The sequence below is a fragment of the Lycorma delicatula genome, chromosome 1 (genome assembly GCF_047948215.1).
Source record: "Lycorma delicatula isolate Av1 chromosome 1, ASM4794821v1, whole genome shotgun sequence".
NCBI classification, from domain to species: Eukaryota; Metazoa; Arthropoda; class Insecta; order Hemiptera; family Fulgoridae; genus Lycorma; species Lycorma delicatula.
In genome coordinates this window covers 63462992-63490855 of record NC_134455.1, presented here as the reverse complement: position 1 = coordinate 63490855, position 27864 = coordinate 63462992, and the positions used below count along the sequence as shown (strand labels likewise).

Genomic DNA, 27864 nt, shown 5'->3' with positions numbered 1-27864 from the left:
TACTTTTTAAAAAACTTTTTATATTAATCAATTATCTTTAGTAAAAGAAACAATAAAAAAAATACATTGAATCGTCTACATTTTCATTTAATACTAACATATTTTCACATAACTCCCAAATGAGTCCATCCAGCAATCAATGATGAAAATTTTCGAAATAGTTATTTATTTACTTGGATTTAGAAAATGTTTAGTTCTATTGTATTATGTTGTAGTTAATTATTTTATATAATAACTGACCACAGACATTAATTAACCCCTTTAAAGTGAAGTGAATATATTGCCTAGAAGACAAAAAAATTATCAAACAACAAATCTACAAAGATAAATAATTTTGTTGTAAAATTTTATCATTTTACAAACATGAAAACATATACATAAATATGAGATTAAACATTATATAATTGTTTAATTTGTTTAAAGAATTCGATTGTGATTCATATAATTGTGAATTTATTTGTAATTTAGGTAGTCAGGAATATTTTTGTTTTATAAATGAATTTTTGATGGTTCATAAAAATGAGTTTTATGTCTTCCTAATAATAACTTTCATTCTGTTAGTGCTTTTAATTTTGTTAAACATTTTATAATAAACGTTAAATTGTGTCATTTAGCAATATTCAAATTAGTGAAACCACATTAGCAGTAAAATACAAGAAAAATTTCTTATCTTGCATTGTAGGATGACTCAATAATGTTTTCACTGGATTCATTGATTTTAATATTTCAGATAAAATTTATTTATTAAAAACAATTACAAACTATATTTATAAAAAAAAATAAAATTTAAACATAAAGCATTAAACATAGTTGCATTAAAATACTACACAAAATAACAACATGTATTACTGCTACAGATTTTCTGTTCTTTCATGACTTTTTATTTAAAGATAAATTTTTCAGATAATCACTGCTCTAATAATATGCTTAATAATATGTGGGTAAATCAAATATAAACAGGATTTTTATTTTTTTTTAAATATATTTATTGAAAAATAAAAGGCAAATATAATTTATATTTCTACATAGTTTCCTGCTTTAGAAATACATTTTTCCCAGCTAAAAGGAAGGTTTTTTATCGTAGTATCATAGAATGAAGCTGGTTGCGTCAGGAGCCAATTGCACAAGAATCCCTCCACACCTTCATAATCTTCAAATTGTTGTTCACCTAGAGCTTTAAGCAGCCCAAGCAATTGAAAATCGCAGGGCGATAGGTCCGGGCTGTAGGGAGGATGATCAAGTTGAGTCCAGTACATTTCTTCTAGTTTTGAGACCATTAGAGCTGCAGCATGGAGTCTGACGTTGTCTTGGAGGAGGATGGCCTCTCAAATCAGTTGATCTAATCTTTTGCGGTGATATGCAGCACTCACCTTGTTTAACAGCTCACAGTAGTAAGCAGTGTTGATTGTGCATGGCTTATGCAAAAAATCAATGGACAGAATGCCTCGCCAGTCGAAAAAAACAATTGAATGAACCTTGCCAGCTAACAGTCAAGTCATGATTTTTGCTGGGGCTGCCTCCCCTTTCCGTCACCACTCAATACTGGCTTGTTTCAACTGGAGATTGTAGTGGTGGAGACCTACGTTTCGTCGCAGGTGACAATCCGGCTCAAAAATGCATCAACTTCTGATAGAACTGTAGTTTGTGATAATTGCTTGACAGCTACCATAACTTATTCTGACCTGTTCTGCAATAATGGATACTCTTACTGATTAATTGTCTTCAAGAATGTCTCAAATCGCACAAATGTTCGCTGTAATGCTGGTCCTAGGATGGCGATCATTTTCCTGATTTTCCACTTGTTCTCGTCCTTCCTTGAACTCTATGCCAGGCAAATACATGAATCCTTCACAGTATTTTTGGTCCCTGAACTGTGCAGTCAATCTCCAGAAATTTCTGTCGCTTGAACTCCACAAGCAAGAAATTTTATAATTATGCTTTGCACAGTAGATGGGTACACCTGTTGCTCTGACATTGTGAGCGTTACCTGATAAATTAGTTGGGAGTGTAGAATGGCTGGCCTCCCCACTCCTAATGATCCCACCAAGCATACCAACTGTAGATGCTCAGGAACAAAAATCCTGTTTGTATTTGATTTACCCTCGTATTTCTGTTACTTTCTAAGTGTTATTTAAATGTTAATAAGATACTTATCAGTTTAACAGTAACTTAGGTTTATTAAACTTGCGATAATTGCAGTGTCAGAATATGCTAGAATTTTACTTGTAGTATGTGTTTGTGCTCCAAAAAAAGGAGCATTTTAATGTTTGTAAACATCAATCTAATCCTGTGATGCCAAATAATCAGACAACATATTAAGATATGTTCCATATTGATGATGATCAATTACATTTTATGTATAATTATTGTTACATGTTTGTAGATAAACAATGTGTTTTCTTTTATTAGTTTTATATTTATTTTATATTTTTAAATTTAAATAAACATTTAAGAAGTACATTTGCTTTAATTACTTGTTGCTTCCCTTCTATAAATTTGAGTTCACATGCTCTTTTTTTCATGATCCCTTCTAAATATAACCCCTTATTTAATAGACATATTCCCTAAAATAGCAAAGGGTGATATGTCATATTATATATTCAAAATTTGCTGTTTTTAATAGTAATAACAATAACTGGAATAGTTTATTAAGTGACCTCCTCCAACATCAATACAACATTGCACACAATTTAATTTTTTTTTCAAATACTTTAAGCAGTTGATGTACTGGAATGTCTTGTACATATGCCGTTATTGCGGTTTTCAGTTCATCAATCGTCAATCATGCGTGATCTATTGTGAAACACAGCTTGTTTTGCTGCCCACCATAGAAAAGTAATCTGACGGAATCAGATCAAGGCGATCTGATTGAAAAAACATCATTGACTAGCTAACTGTGATGTTATCTTACTGGAGCCAATTGCGATTGATTTCTACTTCTGTTAACTAACTAATGAAGTTTGTTAAAACAGCACAATATTGATCACTATTAACTTATTATCAAAAAATATTGAACCCACAATGCGCATTCTACTCACACCAATCCAGACTCCAATTTTCGCATTGTGTAAAGATTGTACATGTGGTTCATGAGGGTTAGTTGTCGACCACAGTCATGTATATTGTAATTAATATCCTGTCTTAGATGAAACCATGCTTCATATGTAAAAAAACATAATGTTGAGGATACTTACAGAATTTTGGTCAATAAAATGTTTGAACCATTGGCAATAATTTATTCTTTTGGCATGATCTGGTAGGTTTCTCTTCTTGAATTATTCTTTATTGAGGAAAGTTTGTTTTTTTCTTATAACTTTACGTGGGGTAGCAAGTCCGATATCTTGCTGTTATACTAACTTACGCATTTGACTTTTGGCCATAGCATCTAAAATATCAAGCAGCTTCTGTTCGTTTAGTATAAGTGGTTTTCCACTTCAATCAGTGTCTTCAACAAAGCCTGTTGCTTGAAATTTTTTTATAAAGGGTTCGAACTGCACAGCAGTGAGGAACTGGAGTATTTGGAAACTTTTCAGAAAACTTGTACTTCACTAAATCAGTATATTTGTCACCTTCATGAAAGACATGTTCAATGAGAAGAATGTGTTCCTCTACTGAAAGAACCATTACATTTCTCGCAACTACCGATTCTAATAAACAAAGCCAAGCACAATCAATCACAACTCAACAACCAACATCTTGGTTTATTACTGAGCAACATACAACAAACCCACAGGGTAACCAACTTAACACCAAGAGAACAGAATTCACTGCATAATTCTAAAGCATACTCCATTGTGAATTTTCAAACACACTACATGCACGTCCTGTAAGAACTTGGATGTGCCAGAACCTGTATAATAAATATTAGTACTCTCCACTATACACTTAATGATTGTCAATCATTTAATGCAATTGTGGGTGTTTCTTATGTGTGCTGAGGGTAATGCTAAGTTTGAAAGTTTAGCAACATATATCAATTTCAAATTTTTAAACTTCAAACAAAAGAATGTTTTCAAATGCCTACTAAAGCTTTCAGGGAAGACTGCATGTCTCATACAATGTTTTAGTGGTAAAAGTTCAGTGAAGGACAGTGTAACATAGACAAACACCTTAGATAAACTTCTACTTTAAAAACTGAAGAAATTATGGAAAACATTAGCAATTAGAAGACAGTCGACTATGATCAAATAACAGTTGCAGGTATTAACCCATGGATTTAGTGTAGTTACAAACTCAGGCTAGTTTTTCACTACTCTGTAAATAAATGGAATCAGCCACTCTGCCTTAAAAGAGGGGAGTATAAGGTGGTTTGATATATCACAGGACATAATGATGGTATGATATTTAGTCTAGTTGCCTTTGTGAAGATGAACTTTGGTTCTGTTATTATACACTGTGCACGCAACTGCATCTGCACATAACATGGTAGAAGACTTCAGCTGAAATGACCATGTTCATTCACATCCTATGTAAGCTTTTTCATTTTATAATACTAAAAAATACAAGATATGTCACTTCTTTCAGCACAAACAAACTAAATCAAACATAAAGCACAATGTATGTTTTTTTGTAAGAAAATATTTATTTTTACTTATATTTTTTAATTTCTTATAATATTTATAAATTTTATTAATGATTACAAATACTCATTTTAGCACTACTGGAATGCACAATCTTTAATGAACTGTGTAGCAAAATAACTCTTAAGAATATCTTAATTCATATTTTTTTTTTTTTTTTATATCACCTTACAAGTGCTAATGTAGTAAATTGGTAACAAGGGCATTACAATCCAGAAGAAATAACAGTTCCTTTTACTTTACACTAAATAATCTTCAAGCATTACAACAATCATAAAACATTCATCACAAATGATGCTTATCAGTTGCCCAACTTATCATAATTATAATACTACATAAAGAGAAATTGTGAAATTCAAATTTAATAATATCTTGTAAACCGAATAGCAGTTACAAGCAGTAAAAATAAAAGATGTCTGCTATTTTTTTTAGATGTTTTATGTAAACTATCACTAAACAGCAAGAAAATCTCATTAACCATGAAAGAGTAAAAACAAAAACAATTAAAAAATAGTACATCTGAGTGCATAAAAAATATCCAAAAGCATTATTTCAATTATACTTTATAAACTAAAATTTTAGCGGTCAAATAAAATCCATGAAACCATATTCCACAGATACACACTTTAAATTAGTAATTGAAATATGTTTTGTTTTTTAAATCACAGCTTTGACAGCACATAGAGTCTCTCTTTAATATTATCATACAAAATTAATTACAAATTATTCATAATATTAATGAATACTTAAAATCAGAAGAAGAAATAAAAATCATGAACATAATGCATCTGCAACATACTCGTATATTACTATCAGCATCACATAAATAATATGTTAGAAATAAATTAAACAAATAATTTCATTTTATACAGTAACATTCTTTTCTTTCAAATTTCTTCATACATTAATAATGAATGACAAATCTATTTTGTGCCAATTTGAAGATTCTGCTAGAAAATAACATTACTGGAAATACTCACAGATTTGATAATATTTAATCGTTTAAAGCTTCCACAGATTCTCAAAATACAAAATATTGCATTGTTCATAAATTAATGTTCCAATTGTTTTATAAATAAATTTGTACTAAATACTGAATTTATATCATTAGGATAAGATTAAAAATATTTAAAGGAAAAAAGAATAAAACTACACTTGACAAAGATTCTGCTAATATCAATGTAAATTGTATGTATGTACAGTCAAATTTAAACAATTAACACAAGAAAAAAAAGTGTAAATCAAAAAAATTAATAAGGTGTTAAATAAACTGTAAATTTAGACAAGCAACGAGAGATTCTTGACGATCTATTAAAAGTAATAATAATATAATAATTTCCATCAATTATAAAATTCATAATTCAATATTTTTCATTCATAAATCAATTTAAAAATCATGAATTGCACAAAATAAAACACAACTATATACTGATGAAGCGACTGTTTCAAAAGATCGTGTAAACAGTTAATAATCTGCCATCATATCTTCATACTAAAAACCATTCCAACAAATTGTTCATATTGAATGGTTATAATGCCATCTTGATCTTGATCATGTTGACGGAATGCATCAGTAAGTTTCTAAAAATAATTAAAAAAATAAGAAATTAGTTACTTTAACATACATCCTGAAACTTCTTATAACACACACACACACATGCATGCGCATGCAGAAGAGAAAGAGAGAGAGATGAAAACTGGCATAGATCTTCATTTATATATACTCTTTCAGCCATCAACAAATCCGTAACAAAATCGATAAACCTGCTTTTAAGGGAAGAAAGGATTTAATTTTTTTTTTCTTCAAATATCTTAATTTTTTTATAAAACTATTAGTTAATTTAAATAGTTAATTTGGTTTGGTTAGGTCACTGTACAAAAAAAAATGAAATACAGCACTTCTAAAATCCCCCTATTCAAAAACCTAATTTTAATAATGTTTTTATTAATAAATTCAACAACTTTTTAACTTTGTTTTAATTTGATTCTCATATCATTACAGTACAACAAACAAGAATTAAGTTTAGCCAGAAAAATGTTAAAAGTATCCCTTTTAATTGCATAAATTTCACCGATTCATTTGCAAAAGAAAATCAAAATCAAATTGCGAGTAAATAAATTAGATTATTTTCTTTTTATATAAAAAAATTTTAAATGTATAATTTTTACAAAAGTGTTATAAAACATTTTACATTGTTTATATATATATACGAGGGTAAATCAAGTATAAATGGGATTTTACTTTTAAAAAAATGTATTTATTGAAAAATAAAAGGCAAATATAATTAATTTTTTTACACAGTTTTCTACTTTAAAAATATATTTTTCCCAGCGAAAAGGAAGGTTTTTTTATCGTAGTATTATAGAATGAAGCTGGTTGCGTCAGGAGCCAGTTGCACAAGAATCCTTTCACGCCCTCATCATCTTCAAATTATTGCCCTCCTAGAGCTTGTTTAAGGGGCCCAAACAATTGAAAATCGCAGGGCGATAGGTCTGGGCTGTAGGAAGGATGATGAATTGAATCCAGTACATTTCTTCTAGTTTTGAGACCATTAAAGCTGCAGCATGGAGCCTGGCATTGTCGTGGAGGAGGATTGCCTCTCAAATCAGTTGGTCTCATCTTTTGTGGTGATATGCAGCCCTCAGATACAGCCCACAGTATTAAGCAGCATTGATTGTGCGTTGCTCATGCAAAAAATCAATGAGCAAAATGCCTCGCCGGTCAAACAAAACAGTTGAAAGAACCTTGCCAGCTGACAGTTGAGTCATGGCTTTCACTGGGGCTGCCTCCCCTTTCCACCGCCACTCAATACTGGCTTGTTTCAACTGGGGAGTGTAGTGGTGGACTCAAGTTTCATCACTAGTGATGATCCAACTCAAAAATGCATCACCTTCTTTCACAAACCTTGCTGTAAGCCTCTGACAGACCTCCAAATGTCTCAATTACTGATCTGCAGTTAAAGGTCAAGGGACTCATCTGGCACACACTTTACGGAACTGTAAGTCATTTGTGATGATCACAGCTCCCATCCAACCTTTTCTGCAATTTCGGATACTCTCACCTGTCAACTGTCTTCAAGAATGTCTTGAACCACGTCAATGTTTTCGTCTATAATGCTGGTCCGAGGACAGCAAACGTGTTCCTGATTTTCCATTTGTTTTCATCTTTCCTTCAACCCTTTAAGCCAGGAAAACACACAAGCCCTTGATAATGTTTGGGCCCCGAACTGTGCAGTCAATCTCCAGAAAATTTCCGCCACTTAAACTCCTTCATGAGCAAGAAATTTGATAACTATATGTTGTGCAGTGCAGTGGTGCATCTGTTGCTTCGACATCGTGAGCGTTACTGACGAAATGGTTGGGAGTGTCGAATGGCCAGCTCTCCCCACTCCTAATGATCTCATCCAAGCATACTAGAAGCGCGGGCTCAGTCCCCAACTGTAGAAACTCAGAAACAAAGATCCCAATTATATTTGATTTACCCTTGTATATAAACATTTCAATACCCCACACTGAATATCAAAAAAACATAAATTTGATAGAAATTACAAATATTACAACTAAAATTAAGGGTTTTATTTTCCTAGACATAAACAATTAATGAAGAGAAGAGAATGTAAATTTATGTTTATTTCGTAATGACTTAAGTCTGATGAGATGATGTCTTTCAAACCAAATATCTAAGCTCTCACTTAAAACTAAAACAGGGGTTTATTTTAATGATTTTTTTTAAAGAGAATAGTTAGCCTGTTAAGTTGCACCTTTTAATAAACTTTATGAAATTAAAGATGGTATCATTTTAAACTCATTAGCACGTTAAGCTTTTTTTGCATTGAAATCAAATAATTTTTAAGTATAAAAGGTCTGAAATTTAATGGGAAATCTTTAAATTTAATGGGAAACACATTTTTTTAACAAATTTCTACTCTAGTCTATAAAAAAAAATAGTAAATTAAAGAAAAATGTGTCTTACTTTACTACATACTAATAAAAACTAACAAAAAAAATAATTTCTAGACAAAAGTGAAACAAAAGCAAATTTTAAAATACACACACCTAATACATTTAATTTTAGTATGCTCTTAATGAATGAAATTTAGAGCATAATAGTATAAATTACTAGCAGTGCTTTTTATATTAATATTTAAAATATTCGTTTTACAGTAATCATAAAACAGCAGTTATTTTTGTAAATTGTAATGCCATTTAAACAGGAATTCCAAGCATTGAAATCGTGAGAAAATCTTGAAATGTGATATTTTAAAGCAAATTCATAAATTATTGTGAAAATACTATTCTAATTTTACAAGTTTCATTTATTTAAAATAAAAATGTCTAAAATTATTATTAAACAATCTTTTTTTATTGTGAATTTTTCATGAAAAATTAGCTTTACTTGTAATAAATTGTAATAAACTCTTCATTAAAATAGTTTGTTATTGACAAATATTTTTCCTTTTTTGCTGGAATGCATGCTAAATAAGTTGTTTCACTTTTTTTTATGAAGTTTTTTTGAGAATTTTGGCTATAAAATAATGTATGGTATTACAGAGTAATGGTATGAGAACAAAATTAAAATTACTGTAAAAAGCTTAATTTTATTGTGTCATTTTACATAGGCGACTTTTTAAAACAAATTATAAATATAGAACATTAAAATTATATTTAAAAAAAAAGAAAATTCCTCTCTCCTAAACAGCTGTATGAATTGTATTGTTTAATAGAATTCATGAATATGTTAACAGAAACATCAATACCAAATTTTATCACTCCACTAATTAAGTTTTCTTTTTATTAAAAAATAAATCTACTTCTAGAAAACTGAAGAATGCTAAACATAGCTTCAAATAATACTTTTCAACACTAATTTTAAATTATTACTGTGTATCATAATACATGTGAAATCCATTATTTACACTACTTTATGTACACTTTTTAATGAAATTCTTATCAAACAACTATCTTAATGTTGAAAATTAATCAATAAAGTAAACAAAAAGTTTTTACATTCACCTAGTTAATTGCTGATAGAAATCAAAATTAGATTAACTAAGGTTAAGTTAAGTAAGTTAACCTTAGTTAAGGTGAATTAGTTAGGTTAACTAACTTGGAAATACAGTAGCATGCAAATTAATCCAAACATACAGAATTATTTTTTATTTCTATGATGTGGCTACACTGTTTGACCACAGCATACTTTAACTTACCTGCGTAATGTGAAGTTATTTTCTTGACAGTTATTTAGCAATTTTCATACTATAAATAGTGTTTTGTGAAAGTTTACTTTATTTTTCATTACAAAATCATATTTTTGTATTTTTTGTTGTGCGTCTTGAATATATTGTTGTTTCAAAATGAATATCGGGCTTTAAAGTTACGTAATATTTATTAAATTTTACTTACATTGATAAATTATACATGAAACAAAAGAGCAACTCAAACAGTCCCTGTAAGTGTTCAATGCAAGCACCATTCATCACATGGCACACATCCAGCCGATAGGGGAGTTCATCCCATACATCAATCAGCAAGTCTACAGTAATAGATGGAACAGATGCTTTAATCCTGTGTCTCAAGTTGGGTAGGTCAGCTAATAACGGTGGTACATACACTTGATCCTTTATAAATCTCCAGAGAAAAATAATCGCACAGGGTCAGATCAGGCAAACATGGAGGCCTTTTCAAGCAAGCCCTGTCATCTGGTCCCTGATGACCAATCCAGAGGTCAGGGAGAATTTCATTCAACCAATCATGTAAAGCGTTTTGCCAGTGAGGAGGCGCACCATCTTGTTGCCAAATAAAGTTCTGTGGTTTGTTGAGGAAAGACTCTTCCCTCAACTACAATACAAAATCCTGAAGCGTATTAGCATTATGCCAGTGTGGAGGCGCACCATCTTGTTGCAAAATAAAGTTCTGTGGTTTGTTGAGGAAAGACTCTTCCCTCAACTACAATACAAAAAACTGATTTTCTAAACTGCTTGCCTTCCTCATTGCCTATTCCAAAAACTCGGAGGAGTAATCAGGAGGAATATAAGAATGCCTGCCTATGACAGGACATACTACCATGGTTCTTTCAACATTATGAGGATACCAAAGAAAAGTCATTTGGACATGGCCAGTGTCTTCTATTATTGTTATTCCCTTCACGACCACAGAAGTAAACTTATTACATGCTGAACAAATCTTTTAATTTATTCCCACTTCTACTTCAATAAAATATTTGAAGCTATCAATACTTATGGCATTTTGGTGAAAAAGACACCAGTAAATGATGCAACATATATTTGAGCTCACTTTAATAATATTAAGCTAAGTAATAAAAAAATCTGCTAAAAAGTAGTGTTACAAAAATTAACTGTAAAATCACTCTCCCCTTATTCTGAAAATTATTAAAAAATAATAACACTAAATTTCAAGAGGAAAACAAAATTAAGAGAATTTTGCTTCTTTAACATTTGAAGACAGATGATTATGTTGTACGGTAAATAGAGGATTGTATCCTTGTATGTATCCAAATGAATGAATGGGTTTGAATCTATAATCTAATAAAACGAGGGGTTTTTGCATCTGTACTATTATTTATTTTTCAATTCCAATAAGCTTTTAATGGTTTTAAGCTATATTCTGAAAAAAAAATATAGAGAAGCATACAAACAACAAGAAAACATTACAATCTGTAATCAATATATTAGTCTCAAGTAGACCCCTCAATTAATAATAATAAAAATCTTTCTTTTTTTTAATTATTATTATTATAGGTATGCTAAAGAATTTTTAAAAATTTACCATGTAAAGAATGAGTTAAACACTTAATTTAACAATATATATCAATTTAAACGTAAACTACATTGATTGAAATTAATGTTTTTTCTTAATTTAAAGAATATTATTTTAATTAAATTTTTAAAAAAATGATTTTTAATAAATTTACTAATAATAAAATTTGAAGGCAATGATACTTTAAATGAAATTTACAGTAACACTCCACACAAAAGATCAGTGTTTGGAGTATCATTCAAAAACACATACCTAAAAATTACTAAAAACTGATCACTGGGTTTATTTATCATCTTCAGTAAAACCTTAAACTTAGAACATACCTCAACAGCATTATTGGAACACTCATATTTGGAACTCACAGAACCTAAAAAGGTACATCACTACACTTCCTTAGGACTGATTTAGAATTCATCAATCATCTCCAGGAGAATGCACCCAGCCCAGTCATAGGATCTGACATCTACTGAAATTTTCTACAGAAGAGCACTGATAAGGAGGATGTACACACATAATAAGTATATAATTAAGGAGCTACTAGCCACATCAATATCTACATCCAACAAGTCACACCACACAAATCCTAAGGAAAGTACTCACAAACATCCAGTAAAATGTACAAAGATGTCTGGATCTTGTGCAAGTGTACCCCAATCCTCAAGAGTAAATCCAGTGATAAATGTAAAAGTACTTTTATAGCTTTTTGGACACTCCCTTATTTAAAAAAGCTACTTTTTAATTTCAATAAATACATTTTGCATTCAAATTATTACTGCATTATTGAAATAAACATTCAGAGTTTACAACTATTCAGGCAATCTATAAAAATATTGATGAGTATATGAATTCATTAATATATATATATATATATAATTTTTACATAAATAATTTACTGAAATCATTACTTAAATTGATTATGATTTAAATAGATCTTTACTTACGTGTAATAAAATACAAGCTTGAATGAAGTCATCAAACAGAATAACATTTTTACCCAATCTGTCAAATTTTTTCACAATTACTTCAATTGTAGGATCGGACAATCTATAACCAAATGTGTTCAATGCATTTTGAAATTCTTCTTTATTAATATTTCCTGAATTATCACGATCAAATGATCTAAAACAAGCTTGCCAGTCGGTGATATATTTCCACAAAGCACCAAAATCATCAAATGATATTTCACCACGATTCTGTTTATCAAACATTTCTGCAACAAATATCAGACTTAAATTAGAATACTTCTGAAATGAAATCTGTAAAGATTTATTTTAAGATGAAAATAAATTCACAAGCTGGAAAATTAGATTCAATGTCACTTTAGAAAGATTTTGACATAAATCTGGGCATCTTATAAAAGTGTTGAGGTTTTACTTAATGTCATTTTAAAGAAAATCAGAAATCTGCTAGCAAAAACATATTTCAGAATCAGTTATCTACCTTATTCTAACTAAACATTACATATAAAAATATTTTTATTCATTGAACTCCTTCCTCACCTACTTAATACTGCCTCTTCCCACTCTTACCATGATAAGAATCATATGATATTTTTTCTTATGTTCATCTAATTCCAGTCTTTTCAACCTCTATAACAAGGTCATCTAGCTGCTTTTGTGCTTCATCATCCTACTCTTTTCTGCAGTCATAATAACAGTTATAAATGAATACATTTTCCTCTGTTTATATATTATTCAATGTTTCTTTAACCCTCTACTGAATATTTTCCATGAGTATTATAAACCAGAAGACATGATAGTACAATCCTTTCTTTCATTCTTGTTCTTTTATCAAACCATTCACACCCCATTTAATTTTTTTAATTTATTAAATTACCAAATACTAATTAATCATTTATAAATGAACCTAATCTAGTTGCCTTCTTTTATTATTTTTTTTTAACTCATGGCAATCAGTATTCTTTTTATTTTATTTTTATTTTTCCACGTTAGAGAATAAATTTATTTATTTATAATTTTTTCACTATTTAATTTGAAAAAATCCTTTAATAAGATCAAGAATTCAACAAATAAAAATATAAAAACTAATAGATAAAATAAGTAATTAAAAAATTTTTAAATTTAAAACTGTAGAATAATGGAAAAATGACAAATTTCAAAAAAAGGAATATGAACATATGTCACTTGTTTATGTTAAGCATCTTTAAGCAACTTAAGAGAAAAAAAAACACAGTATAGAGGCGGAACAACAAAATCATTTAAGTAATTTTAATCTTTAACCTGAAACCAAAAATCATTTTCACTAAACTACATAACTCTGATCTGCTAGTGGTTAGAAAAATAATCGACCTTCAACAATTAAGCAAGTTAAATTTGTGGAAAACAAATAATTAAAATGTAACTACAGCACTATTTGAATCGTGGAATAGTTACTGATACTCCATTTATGGATGCCTTAAAATTTTCAAGCTCCACTGATTTTCTGGGTCTCATGATTGATGATGCCCTTACTTAGAAGACCAGATTCAGCCTGTTATCTAAATTAAACTGGGCTTTTATTGTTTTACTTATACTGTCATGCATTATGAAAACTCTGTTGATTGTATATTATGCATATATATATATTCCCTTTTAAATTACAGAGTTATTTTTTACACTAACTCTGTTTATAATAAAAAAAAAGCATCTATTATTCAAAAAAGGATCATTTATATGATTTATCAACTGAAACCTGGTGATTCATGCAAAATTTCTTTTGGATATTTTAGAATCCTCACTCTTCCACCATTTACATTTTCCATACTATACTATTTATTGAAGGTACAACTATCATAATTGAAACGTAACTCTGACTTTCATACTTGTGATATCCTGCATAAAATTTTCCTGTCCAATCCAAAGCACAGTATAGCCACCTATGAATGTGTACCAATTCAGTTGGTTTACATTTTTATAAACTATATAAATTCTCTATTAATTTTCTCTTTTTTAATTTACATTTTTATATTTTTATAAATATGCCCCGACATATTAAAATTGAAGGCAAACAGAAGGGATTTAGGGGGGTTTTGGGAGACAATTGCTATTATTCGGTAAAATATTTGTCTGATGAGTGGTAGTTCATCTTCATCATTTTCCAGATACTCAAGCAAGGATAATAAATGTAAAATGTGTTATCTTATGAACTAACAACATTCAGTAGTGATAATTTAATTTTAACAGGCGCACACGCACAGAGAAATAGAGATGGAAGGGGAGAAGAAAATTACATATAAGGAATAGATATAAATGTGTGTCAATGCAATGTAGGTGAATATTTATATAAATAAGAACAGACTCTTGTTATAGTTCTTATTAATTATTTTTAAGATGTATTATTTATAGTTTACTATATTATTTCATTATAATTATTTATTTTTCTTACTTTACTAGTCTTTATTAAGCCTTAAAGCAATTTAAAATTTTCCAAAACTTTTCATTAAATCAGCACATTATTATACCATTGATTTTTTTACATTTTATGAATTCATTTCCACATTATTTATAAATTTATTTTTACATGTGTCAGGGCCAAACAAAGAAACCGCAGAAAATTTACAGAAACCAAGTACAATTAAATAAAGTCTGAACAAGTGTTAATAAAGTCATGATTAAAAAAAAGTAGTTTCAAATCAGTTAAAATTTTTAGGACAAATTTATTTATTCTAAATATCTACATTGGGTTACAGAAAGTTTTAAAACAGCCTCATTTACCAAACAACTTACAAGTTATTAAAAATTAAAAAAAAAAGAATATTAAGATTAAAATCAGTCTGCGTGATTAAACATTTATATCATCTAAGTACATTACAACAATCATTTAACTATTTCAAACAGATCAAGTTCATTTAATTCATTAAATATGGCAACATATATGTATAAAAGGAATTATTAAACTGTACCGTTCTTGATCAGGGAACATAAAATAACAAATTAGAATGAAACCCATTACAAGGAATTTGAAATTTTATTAGACTAATTATGCAGGAATATCGATCCAATTTTATAAATTTTATAAGTTATCATCAAGTAGAAAGCAACTTCTGCCCAATCAGCAATGAAGTGAAAAAAAAAAAATTTTTTTTTTTTTTTTTGGAAGTTTTTTTTTAAGTTGGAACATATTGCTCAAGCATTCTGCTGAATAGCTCAAAGAAGCAGTGTGGATGAGATCGTAAAGTGTTCTTATTTGTTTACTATTTACACTCTGTTTACATTCTGTGTTAAAACGTGTGGGACCAGCTGGGCCACAACAATAAGGGCATAATAAGAACTCATTTATTTAGAGTCCACAAAAAATTTGTATTAAAAAACAGTGCAAAAATTGTTTCATGTGAAGCAACATCAACCATAATTGGTCCGACCGACCCTGATAGTGAATCACAATTAAATTTGTGTTTATGTTAATTAATGTGTTAGTAATTTAATTATTTGAATCATATGCAACACTTATTTCATCATCAGTGACGTCGGCGACTGTGTACAGCCTACTCTGACATCATTAACCAATGCCCCACGACCAGAACAATTCATATGAGTCATAGTTTAATTATTTGTGAATTATCATCTCTTCACCATTATTAATTCAAACATGGAGGATTCACAACAGTTAAGACTGTTAATTAAAAAACGAGGTGTTGTTAAGGAACAAATGATGAAATTCAATAGTTACTTAGGAAAATCAGATGATGTTACTCAACTTAAACTTAGGTTAGTTAAATTTTTTTTACTAAGGCTGACAACATCAGTATATAAACCATGAAACAACTGACAAAAATAAGGAGTCAAGTTGAACTTATCCCCGCTTTTCTTTACCAGCTATCAAGCTGCCCACATTTTCGGGATATTATGATGAATGGTCATCATTCCATAACAGTTTTAAATCATTAATTCATGACAATCCAAATCTGTCTAATTGTCAGAAATTTCACTATCTCAAATTGTCTTTAAAGGACAGTGCCGCCAGTGTCTTACATTCTCTAGAAGGGTCATCCAAAAATTATAAAATTGCTTGGGATGGATCTCTTGGTGGAGAAGTTTCAAAACAAAAGGTATTTAATCAACAAACACATCTCAACCATTTTCAATCTAAATATATTAGACAAAAAGTGTAGTTCTAATTTCAGAAAATTAATTGACCAAGTACAAAAACATATGCGTGCTCTTCATACATTAGGTCAAGCCATTGAACACTGGGACACTAATAATTCACTTGATTATCAGAAAGTTGGATAAAACTACTCACCGTCAGTGGGAATCAGAAACAGATTCTAACAACATGCCCATTTTATCTGATTTGATAAAATTTCTACAGAAAAGAGCTAGAATCATAGAAGTTGGAATCTAAACCAGCACCCTCATTAAAACAATCTCAAACCGGAAATTTCCAATCAAAACTAAAACAAAATTTAAAAAATAATATATTTATGTTTAATTACTTATCATCTATAAAGAAATGTTCATTATGTGACAATGCCGGAATAATTGCCTGTCTTCTGGTAATCATAAAATAAAAAATTGTGCTGCAGGCTCATGCAAACTTTATGGTAAACATCACAATACATTATTCAGAAAGGACAAATAAATCTTTGCATCCTGAATCAAATACATCAATTTGCAAAGCTGAATCCAGTAGACAAAATCAGTCAATTGTGTCCACATCACGTATATTGTGTCAAGGTGTTCCTTCTTCAGTGTTGTACATCATCGTGGGGCTCCCCATCTTTGTCAAGCACTATTAGATTCAGGGTCACAGTCAAATTTTGTGACTGAAAGGGGAGTAAGAAAACTAGGCCTGCCATTTGCAAATGTGTCTGTAGAAGTGAAAGGAATTGGAACATCCACTACCAAAACTTCTAAGGTTGTCTAATGTGTCATTAACTCAAGATTTAATACATTTTCCTTCACTATTGATTATGTAGTCCTGACATCTATTACCAAACATTTACCCACTGTGCCAGTTGAGAAATCAGACATGAAAATTCCACTTAATGTTCAATTAGCAGATCCTCATTTCAATCAGCCGAGTGACATGACATGCTCATTGGAGCAGAGTTATTTTTCGACTTGCTACATGACAGAAGACTAAAACTTCAAGATTCATCTCCAACCCTTCAAAATACAGTGCTTGGTTGGATCATTTCCGGCAAAGTAATGACCAATACTATGTCGCACATAACTAGTTTGCCATTATCTATGCCGGATGACATAAACAAAACCATACAGAAGTCTTGGGACATAGAAGACGGTTGCTCCGAAAGGCAGTACACCGGAAACGACAAATTGTGTGAAGACCTGTATATGAATACAACCTTCAGTGATGATCTTGGAAGGTACAGTGTGCAAATCCCCTTGAAAGGCGATATTTGTGAACTCTGTGAATCAAAGGATTCTGGATTCAGAAAATTTTTATCATTAGAGAGGCGTTTATCCGTTAACCCAGAGATGCATTCACAATGCATTCAATTCATGAAAGAATATGAAGAGCTAGGACATATGAAGGAAATTACAATGGCTGAAGCTAATTCATCAAAAGCTTATTACATTCTGCATCACAGAGTGTTAAGGGAAGATTCCACAACCACCAAATTACAGGTAGTTTTCGATGTATCCTCAAAAACAAGCTCCGGTGTTTCATTGAATGATATATCAATTGTTGGTCCAACAGTACAATCAAATCTTGTCAGTATCAAGATGCAGAACACATCCATATGTTGTAACAGAAGATATTGAAAAAGATTTATTATCAGATTAATGTCCAATCAGTTCAATAAATTCTACAACTAATCTTTTGGAGAGACCAGCCAGAAGATCCTATTAAAACATTTAAATTGCTGACAATCACTTATGGCACTGCTAGTGCTCCTTACCTAGCAACGAGAACTCTAAAGCAGTTAGCACTGGATGAAAATTTCCCCTTTCCAGTCGCATCCAAGGCAGTCGTAGAGGATTTTTATGTGAAAAATGTTATGACTGGAGCCAAGTCAATAAAAGAAGCAAAACAACTATGGCATGATTTACATTATCTGCTTCATCGAGGCAGTTTTCATCTAGAAAGTGGAGCACTAACAATCCAGACATTCTATTTGACGTTCCATTAGAAGATATGGCTTAGGGTTGCATTGAGATTGATCAAGACACTATGATTAAGACTCTGGGTCTTGTGTGAAATCCAAGACAAGATGTATTTCAATTTTCTTTTCAGGATAAAAACACAGCTGTAAAAACAACTAAACACACTATTTTGTAGGCAATCGGAAGGATTTTTGATCCCCTTGGAATCATAGATCCAGTAATTTTAACCATGAAATCAATCATGCAAAAATTGTGGTCCTATTCACTAGGATGGGATGAAAGGGTACCTGATGAATTACTTAAAGAGTGGACTCAGTTTCAAGAGTCATTGTATATGCTATCAAACAGTTAAGTCCAAAGGGCCATAGTCCCTTAACAAAAAGTGTTCTAAAGATAGAGATACATGGATTCGCAGATTCTTCAGAATCTGCTTATGGTGCCTGTATATATCTCAACCCAGAAACATCCGTGGTGTCTTGTGCAATAATAATAAAGTTTTAAACCGGATGTTTCTGTTTTTGCATAGTGCTGGGTAAATACAAAAAATGTAATATTGTCGGGTATATTTTTTGTGCTGGAAGAGTTTTTAATAAGTTTGTTTTTTATTTTTAATTTTTGTGGTTCTGTGTTTCGATTTTGTTATCCGAGTAGGGAGCCTTTTACACTCCCTATTAGAATTTGTTAAATTTTATACAGTTTTTTATTATTTTTGCTTTTATGATTTAAAAACTTTGTCTCTGATATTAGTTGTAAGACTGTAGTGATATTAGTTGTAAGTCTTTAAATATATTAGTTTTAAGTTTTTTTATTTCACTTTTTTAATTTTTGTTTTTAACTTAGTTTTAATTTTTTATTATATAGTTTGTTTTTTAGTTTTAAGTTTTATTTAATTTTGTTATTTTAGTTTTTAACCTAGTTTTAAGTTTTATGTTTTTTAGCTTTTTTTTTAGTCTTTTTGTTATCCGAGAATGGGCCCTTTACACCCACCTCGGACTTTGTTAAATTGTATTTACTTTGATTTTATTTTAGATTTTATCTGAAATATTAGTTTTAAGTTTTATTATTTATTTTTTAGATTAGTTTTAATTTCTTTTATCCTTTTTTTTCATTAAAAAAAAATCTGGGCAATGATAACGCAAAGACGTTTTTCACCCTCAAAAAACAAAAAAATGTATATATCTTAAGTCTATTGACCTTTATGGAATCATCGCTGTTAATTTAGACACATCAAAATCTCATGTCGCACCATTAAAGAAAATTTTGTTACCCAGACTAGAGTTGTGCGGCGCTTTGTTGTAATCTGAACTATCCAACTCAACTGATAATGCATTACATCTTCAGACTGATTCAATTTCATATTACACTGATTCAACTATAACATTAACCTAGATTCAGGCTCTGTCTTCTCAACGGACAACACTTGTTGCTAACAGGAATGCAAACCAACACCAACATCAGTTGATGGAAGCTTTTGAAGAGTGAAAACAATCCTGCTGACTATCTGTCAAGAGACTTAATACCAGATAAGATTACAAAGGCGAACTTGTATTGGAAGGGGGCTTCATTTTTGTATAGGTCACAGGAATCTCCAGAAGAGAGAGTTACTCTACCAACTGGCGATCAAATTCCAGAGCATCGTCACACAGTGTTATGTGTTACAGCTGAAAACCAAATGATCAATTTAAATAATTTTTCTAGTTTTACAAGGGCTCAACATGTAATGAGTTACTGTTTACATTTAATTAATAATTCTCAACCACAAAATTCGCGCCTTCGAAGTCCATTATCAGCTTCTCAACTTCGATTAGCACAGCATGTTTTGGTGAAGATTGTGCAAAGGGAATTATTTCCAAGTGAGCTTAACGATTTGTAGCTAGGAAAACCAATAACCAAAACCTGCAAACTCATTTCTCTAAATTCATTCTGAGACAAAAACAATGTAATAAGAGTTGGTGGAAGATTACAGCACTCAGATTTAACTCGAGATCAAATTCACCCGATCGTCTTACCAGAGTCATACATTTACTGACTTGATTGCCAGACATTTTCACATCAAAACGCTTCATGCAGGGCCACAGTTATTGTTAAACACTATTCGTCAAAAATCTTGGCCGATCAATGGCAGGAGTTTAGCTAATAAAATCTTCCATCAATGCATCACATGCTTCAAGGTAAATCCAAAACTTCAGACACAAGTTATGGGTGATTTACCAAGATTAAGAGTTCAAACCCCACCTCGTCCTTTCTATACCACAGGTGTAGACTATTGTAGTCCATTTCATGTTGAATTAACTAAACAAAGAGGAGCTACACCAGAAAAATGTTATAATACACTTTTCATTTGCTTTAGTACAAAGGCTTTAAATTTAGAACTAGTAGAAGATCTTACTACAGAGTCTTTCTTGGCAGCACCTCAAAGATTTATCTCAAAACGGGGGAAAAGATATTTACTTGGATAACAGTACTAATTTTGTTGGTACTCAGCAAGAACTGCTAGAACTAGCTGAGTTACAGAAGAAAGAGGAATTCAAGAGTTCTCTCTATCCCAAGAAGGGATAATGTGACATTTCATACCACCCAAGGCTCCAAATTTTGCAGGTTTATGGGAGTCGTCAGTCAAACTTGTCAAAACACACCTAAAATGTATCATGAAGACATCAGTTTTAACTTACGTTCAGTTTTAACATTATTAACAGAGGTAGAGGCATACATAATAAATTCACACCCATTAGTTCCTTTGTCTTAACCCAACCGATCCTTCTCCTTTTGGCTTCTTAATTGGTGATGTACTCACAACTAATCCTGAACCTTTCATATATGATCTTCCAGCAAATAAGCTATCTCACTGGCAACAAATCCAACAGCTGTTGCAACACTTCTGGTCATGGTGGTCACGAGAATATTTGAATGGACTACAGCAGAGAAAGAAGTGGACCACTTCTTCACCTAATTTAGGCATTGGTGACATGGTCATCATCAAGTAAGATTCTCTTCCCCCTTTACAATGGGGAATGGCCCATATTGTAGAACTTCATCCAGCAGAAGATAACAACATTTGAGTTGTCACTGCTAAAACTTCTAATGGTGTGTTGAAGAGACCAATCAACAAATTACATCTATTGCCAGTTTCCCTCTAAGAAAACATTAGACATTAACTAGTTAATGTGTCATTATTATTTACATGTATTTATTATTATTTGTGTACATTTGTGTGGTGTTTTGAAGCAGCCTCTTCAAGTTGGAAGGCATGGATGAGATCGTGAAGTGCTCTTATTTGTTTACAATTTACATTCTGTTTGTTTACATTCTATGTGTTAAAACATGTGTGGGACGAGCTGCGCCACAACAATAAGGACATAATAAGAACTCATTTATTTACAGTCCACTAAAAATTTGTGTTAAAAAAACAGTGCAAAAATTGTTTCATGTGAAGCAACATCAACCAAGTGTGTACTAAATTTTTATACAGTACAGATAACTTAAAAATTTATTTTGAATACCTCAATTTTATGACTATATTTCTGAGGATAAGGCATCCATATGACTATCCTATACTCTAGAACACTCCTGACCACTGCACAATTTTATTATGACATCATTACAGGAGAGCATTTTTTGTATTTCTCATCACATAAAAAAGATATCTATTATCTTTAAACTAAGATTTTCATGATGGCTATTACCCATAGAACACTACACATAATTTTATTATGACAACATCATGGAAGAGCATTTTTTTATTATCATCAAAAAGCCGAGATTTCTATTATATTTAAACTAATATTTTCAAGATGGCTACCAGCCATAGCTGTCACTTCAAAATTGATTCATAAATAAAACAGACACAGATCAAGCAGTATTCTAAATTTTTTTAACTTATGCACTATTTTCAGTTGTTAATTCTTTATTATATACCTGTAATTATTACATTGTGGTTTATGAGTGAAAACTAATACTTTATTTTATTAATTAAACTCCTTCCAGATATATCAATTTAATATCATACCTAAAAATACCTTAAATTATGTTACATTAACACTCTTCCAATTATTTTAGAGAGATATCTAGTTAATTAAAGATTTACACAAAATTAATTAAAGAAGAATTTTGAATCCCAAAAGTTAAATTATACCCAGTTATAAATCAATACAAAGAAGACAAAGCATATTATTTTTTTATAAAGTCTTTATTTCATCTAATCCAGAAGTTACAGCATTACAATAAAAAAAAAACTCATTTAAAATTAATTCCATTATTACATAACACAGAACACCCAGTTACTCATCATTTCACTAACAAAGCCAAAGTAAACGAAGACGTATTTATGTGGACAGAGTCTGTGAAATTATATTATTTCACTGCTGCTGGATGCAGAAATGCATGAGTTACAATGTTACAAAAACTGAACCCAACAGACAAGTAAATCTGAAGTTGGTTGGTGTCTGACAGCTGACCCTATAGTAACTTGCAGTTGTGACTAATCAGCAGGAATGTGATTATTATTCACTTCTTAATAAATGATGTACACATCATATATCATTATAATTTTGTTAGTTCTGATAAAAGATTTAAATAACAAAGCAACAATTTTTTCATAATTAAAAAAAAAATCATAACATACAACTCTATGACAACACTCTGGCTGAAAATATTTCAAAACTGTAACATAGTAGACACATAAACAGAAGTTTTATTACATTCATGATCAATTTTTACTAACCTATCATAAGCCTAACTGTTTCTGCATTAAACGGTGCCCAAGTTCCATTTGACAAAGCGAGCTGTAATTCATTTGCAGAAATGAATCCGCTATGGTCTTTGTCAACCCTGTAAATAAAAACAATCCATCAATAATATATGTTAGCAAGTAGATTACTAAAACATAATTATTAAAAAATCTGATGTGAACCACATGATTTCCTTGTACGCCTATTAAATTACATAAACACACTTTTTTAAATGAAAAGTTTATAAAATTTTATTTCATTAATAACTTTTTTTTATTGTTATTGAATTATTATTTACCATATTTGTTTTTTTTACAATCAGAGGTTAATAATTTATTAATAAATCAATATAGTTAAGTTAAAATAAAAAAGTTAAAAAAATGGTGATGTCTGATTTGAACCAGTGTGCCTTTCCCTTGTATTAATTAAAATTTTATTTGGCTACAACTCTGGAAACAATAAAAATAAGTACCAATTATGATATATCGTTGAAAAAATCTCAATGAAGGCTTATTACTGCAGTTAAGAGAAAGTCCAAAACCAATTTTTTTTTTTTATGTTAGGCTTTTTTGGGTAATTTTGGTCCAGTTGATTGCAACCAAAAGGGGAGGTGCACAACTAGATGTTACAACAGTCCTAAATCCAAAACTTCAATGTTCTACAGCTAATTGTTTTTGAGTTATGCGAGATACATATGTATGTACATACATACATGCAGATATCAAAATGGATATTTCCATTGAAATCTGAAAACCAAACTTTTTCGTGATTACAATACTTCTACTATACTAAAAAAGAATGAATAAAATATTCATTGTACTAACTTTTTTTTCCCCTTAATCACATGAATGAAAGTGAAATTCATTGCCTCTTAGTATATTTTAAATTGCTGAAATTTCATCTTAATCTTTAAATTGAATTGCTAATCCATAAAAATGTTTTATTTATTAATTCATATACTTATTCTAGAAATTTATTTATTTTTTTTGGAATACTTTAAACTTATACATACATGAAAACTGATTTCAAGTTTTATTATGGAAGAGCACAATATATTTTTATATTAATTTTTTTTTTTTTCTTAATAATCACATGATGAAATAACATTAACAGCATAGTTAATTAAAAAGAGTACATACATACATGCAGATATCAAAATGGATATTTCCATTGAAATCTGAAAACCAAACTTCTTATCTTAAAACTAAGGTTAGACCACTTAGTATTTGCATATAATTTTATTCATATGTACATATTAAACATTACATATATCATATTATACATAAAATACTGTCACATACAAATGTATACATACATCCTTGTCGGACTCCATTTCTTATTACGGCTTCTTTCTTATGTTAATGTTAGCAATCGTTCTTCTATCTCTGCATTTGAACCCAATTCATTTAAAATGCTGAACATTTTATTCCAGTCTACATTATCAAATGCCTTTTCTAGGTTTATAAATGCCAAGTATGTTGGTTTGTTTTTCTCTAATCTTCCTTCTACTATTAATCTGAGGGCTAAAATTGTTTCCCTTGTCCCTATACTTTTTCTGAAACCAAATTGGTCTTCTCCTAACACTTCTTCCACTCTCCTCTCAATTCTTCTCTACAGAATTCCAGTTAAGATTTTTGATGCATGGCTAGTTAAGCTAATTGTTCTGTATTCTTCACATTTATCTGCTCCTGCTTTCTTTGGTATTAAGACTATAACACTCTTTTGAAGTCTGACAGAACTTCTCCTTTTTCATAAATATTACACACCAGTTTGTATACTCTATCAATCGCTTCCTCACCTGCACTGCGCAGTAATTCTACAGGTATTCCGTCTATTCCAGGAGCCTTTCTGCCATTCAAATCTTTTAATGCTCTCTTAAATCCAGATCCTGAGATCTGAATTTAATTCTGAACAATTCTGAAATTGTTTCTCCCTTTCATCCTCTTCGACTTCCTCTTCTTCCTCAATAACACCATTTTCTAATTCATTTCCTCCAGATAACTCTTCAATATACTCCACCCACCTATCGACTTCGCCTTTCATATTATAAATCGGTGTGCCATCGTTGTTTAACACATTATTAGATTTTAATTTATGTACCCCAAAATTTTCCTTAGCTTTCCTGCATGCTCCGTCTATTTTACCAATGTTCATTTCTCTTTCCACTTCTGAACACTTTTCTTTAATCCACTCTTCTTTCGCCATTTCGCACTTCATGTTTATAGATTTCTTAACTGCCGATAGTTCCTTTTACTTTCTTCAACACTAGCATTCTTATATTTTCTACGTTCATCCATCAGCTGCAATATATCGTCTGAAACCCATGGTTTTTTACCAGTTCTCTTTATTCCGCCTAAGTTTGCTTCTACAGATTTAAGAATTTCCTTTTAACATTCTCCCATTCTTCTTCTACATTTTCTACTTTATCTTTTTTACTCAGACTCTTGCAATGTCCTCCTCAAAAATCTTCTTTACCTCCTCTTCATCATACTTTTCTAAATTCCACAGATTCATCTGACACCTTTTCTTCAGGTTTTTAAACCCCAATCTACATTTCATTATCACTAAATTATGGTCGCTAACAATATCTGCCCCAGGGTAAGTTTTACAGTCGACAAGTTGATTTCTAAATCTTTGCTTAACCATGATATAATCTATCTGATATCTTGAAGTATCGTCTGGCTTTTCTATTTGTATATTCTTCTATTACAATTTTTAAACTGGATATTGACAATTACTAAATTATACTTTGTGCAAGACTCTATAAGTCGGTCCCCTCTTTCATTCCTTTTGCCCAGCCCATATTCACTCACTATATTTCCTTCCTTGCCTTTTCCAATGTTTGCATTCCAATCTCCAACTATTATTAAATTTTCATCTCCTTTTATGTGTTTAATTGGTTCGTCAATTTCTTCATATACAAACTCTACCTCATCATCATCATCATGGGCACTTGGCATATAGACGCATTCTATCACTATGAATTTTAAAATACTATACTCTCTACCCTATCTTCTTGTTTATTACGAAACCTACTCCTGCCTGACCGTTATTTGAAGCCGAGTTAATTATTCTAATATCACCTGACCAAAAGTAATTTTCCTCTTCCGAATGAATTCCTAATACATCTACATTTATCCTATCCATTTCCCTCTTTAAATTTTCTAACCTACCAACCATTTTTAGACTTCTAACATTCCACGCTCCGACTCATAGAATGTTATTTTTTTAATTTTCTGGTGACCCCTTTCCTAGTAGTCCCCACCAGGGGAGATCCAAACAGGGGACTAGTTTACCTCCGGAATATTTTACCAAGGAAGGCACCTCCATCATTGCTATATGAATATGCAGAGAGCTACATTTTCTTGGAAAAAAGCAGCTGTAGTTTTCCATTGCTTTCAGCTACACAGTACTCAGAGGAGTGAGTGATGTTGATGCCCTTAACAACTACTGAAAGAGTAGTTGTAGAATGATTCCTCTTTCTGGAATCATTCCTTAATCTGGCTCTCAACAGATACCTCTCCGATATGGTTACACCTTCGGTCAAGCTACTCTGTATCACTGACGACTCAAGCTCCCTCACCAACGGCAAGATCTCATAATTCATAGAGGGAGATGTTTTCATTAGAAGCTTATTAAATTTGTGAATCTGCTTCTTGATTCTTGGCTAAATCAAAAGGAATTTTGATTAAACTGAATTGTAGGACAAAATTATTGTTGTGATCAACACTTGCTTTGTTGGTATGAGAGTAGTATTTTTCGTTTTTAAAGACTCAATCAAGCAATGATCTGAGTGCATATTTTAAATGAAGTTGGATCTGGGAAGAGGTTTTGGGTGAAACCCTCAGTGTTAAGAGGAAGGAGCAGGGACTGCACTTCTGCAAATCAATAATTTTATAGTTGAGGGTTGTAAATTATGGTAGGTGGTTGGAGGAAGCCAAACAAAGGCAATAGTAAGTTGTGTAAATATACTGATGGAAACGTCTGTCGAGCCATTTGCATCAGTGGCATCCTGAATGAGGACAAACTGATGACTGTCATGTGTTATAAGTTTTAGAGGGTCTAAAAGACAACCTACGGTAAAACTCTCAGGGATAGAAAAGGAGGAGTGGTGTGGCGGGCAGGATCATCATAAGGTGTGTGTCTTCTTCCCCTATGGGGGTCAAGTCAATTACTATTGTAAATGAAAATTATGCCAGATTAAAATTTTTCATTCTTAACTGAAGTATATTGTAAAACGAGACCGTTACACAACACTATAGGTCTTTGCAACAATAGTAAGTTTTCTTATTCTGATTAGACATAACCTAACCAATAAAATATTATGTCCGACCTAAAATTTCGTTCGTTAAGAAAATATTATTAAAACAAAGAAAACTTTAAATCCGAATTACATTACGTAAACTTCAAAAGAATACCTTGTACAGTTGTACAGAAAAAAATACATGACTAATTAAATACATTTACACCATCAGTGATAACCTACAATTAGATTCATTAAACCATTAATCAGACACTTACTTCTGAAAAACATCCCACAAAAATTCTTTCGGTGGTAACTGAGTTGCAAATTGAGACATTTCAACGACTATGGAAATTTCCGGTAGACGCAACACTTCAAAAAACAATAACAGCAAGACTCGCCAAATTCCAACAAGTGTACTTCGTACGTGAGTTGGGAATACTGAACGATTCTATGTCATTACGCAA

General features: G+C 30.9%; 1 protein-coding gene across 1 annotated transcript; it reads right to left on the bottom strand.

The window, feature by feature from the left end:
- LOC142319005 (programmed cell death protein 6-like) lies at positions 1-27852 on the bottom strand. Its single transcript, XM_075355795.1, has 4 exons — positions 27676-27852; positions 23148-23254; positions 12299-12567; positions 1-6161 (listed from the first exon to the last, which is right to left on the bottom strand). Exons 1-4 carry the CDS (start codon positions 27732-27734, stop codon positions 6060-6062), a joined length of 537 nt encoding a protein of 178 aa, XP_075211910.1. The 5' UTR covers positions 27735-27852; the 3' UTR covers positions 1-6059.
- Between the last annotated feature and the right edge of the window lie 12 nt (positions 27853-27864).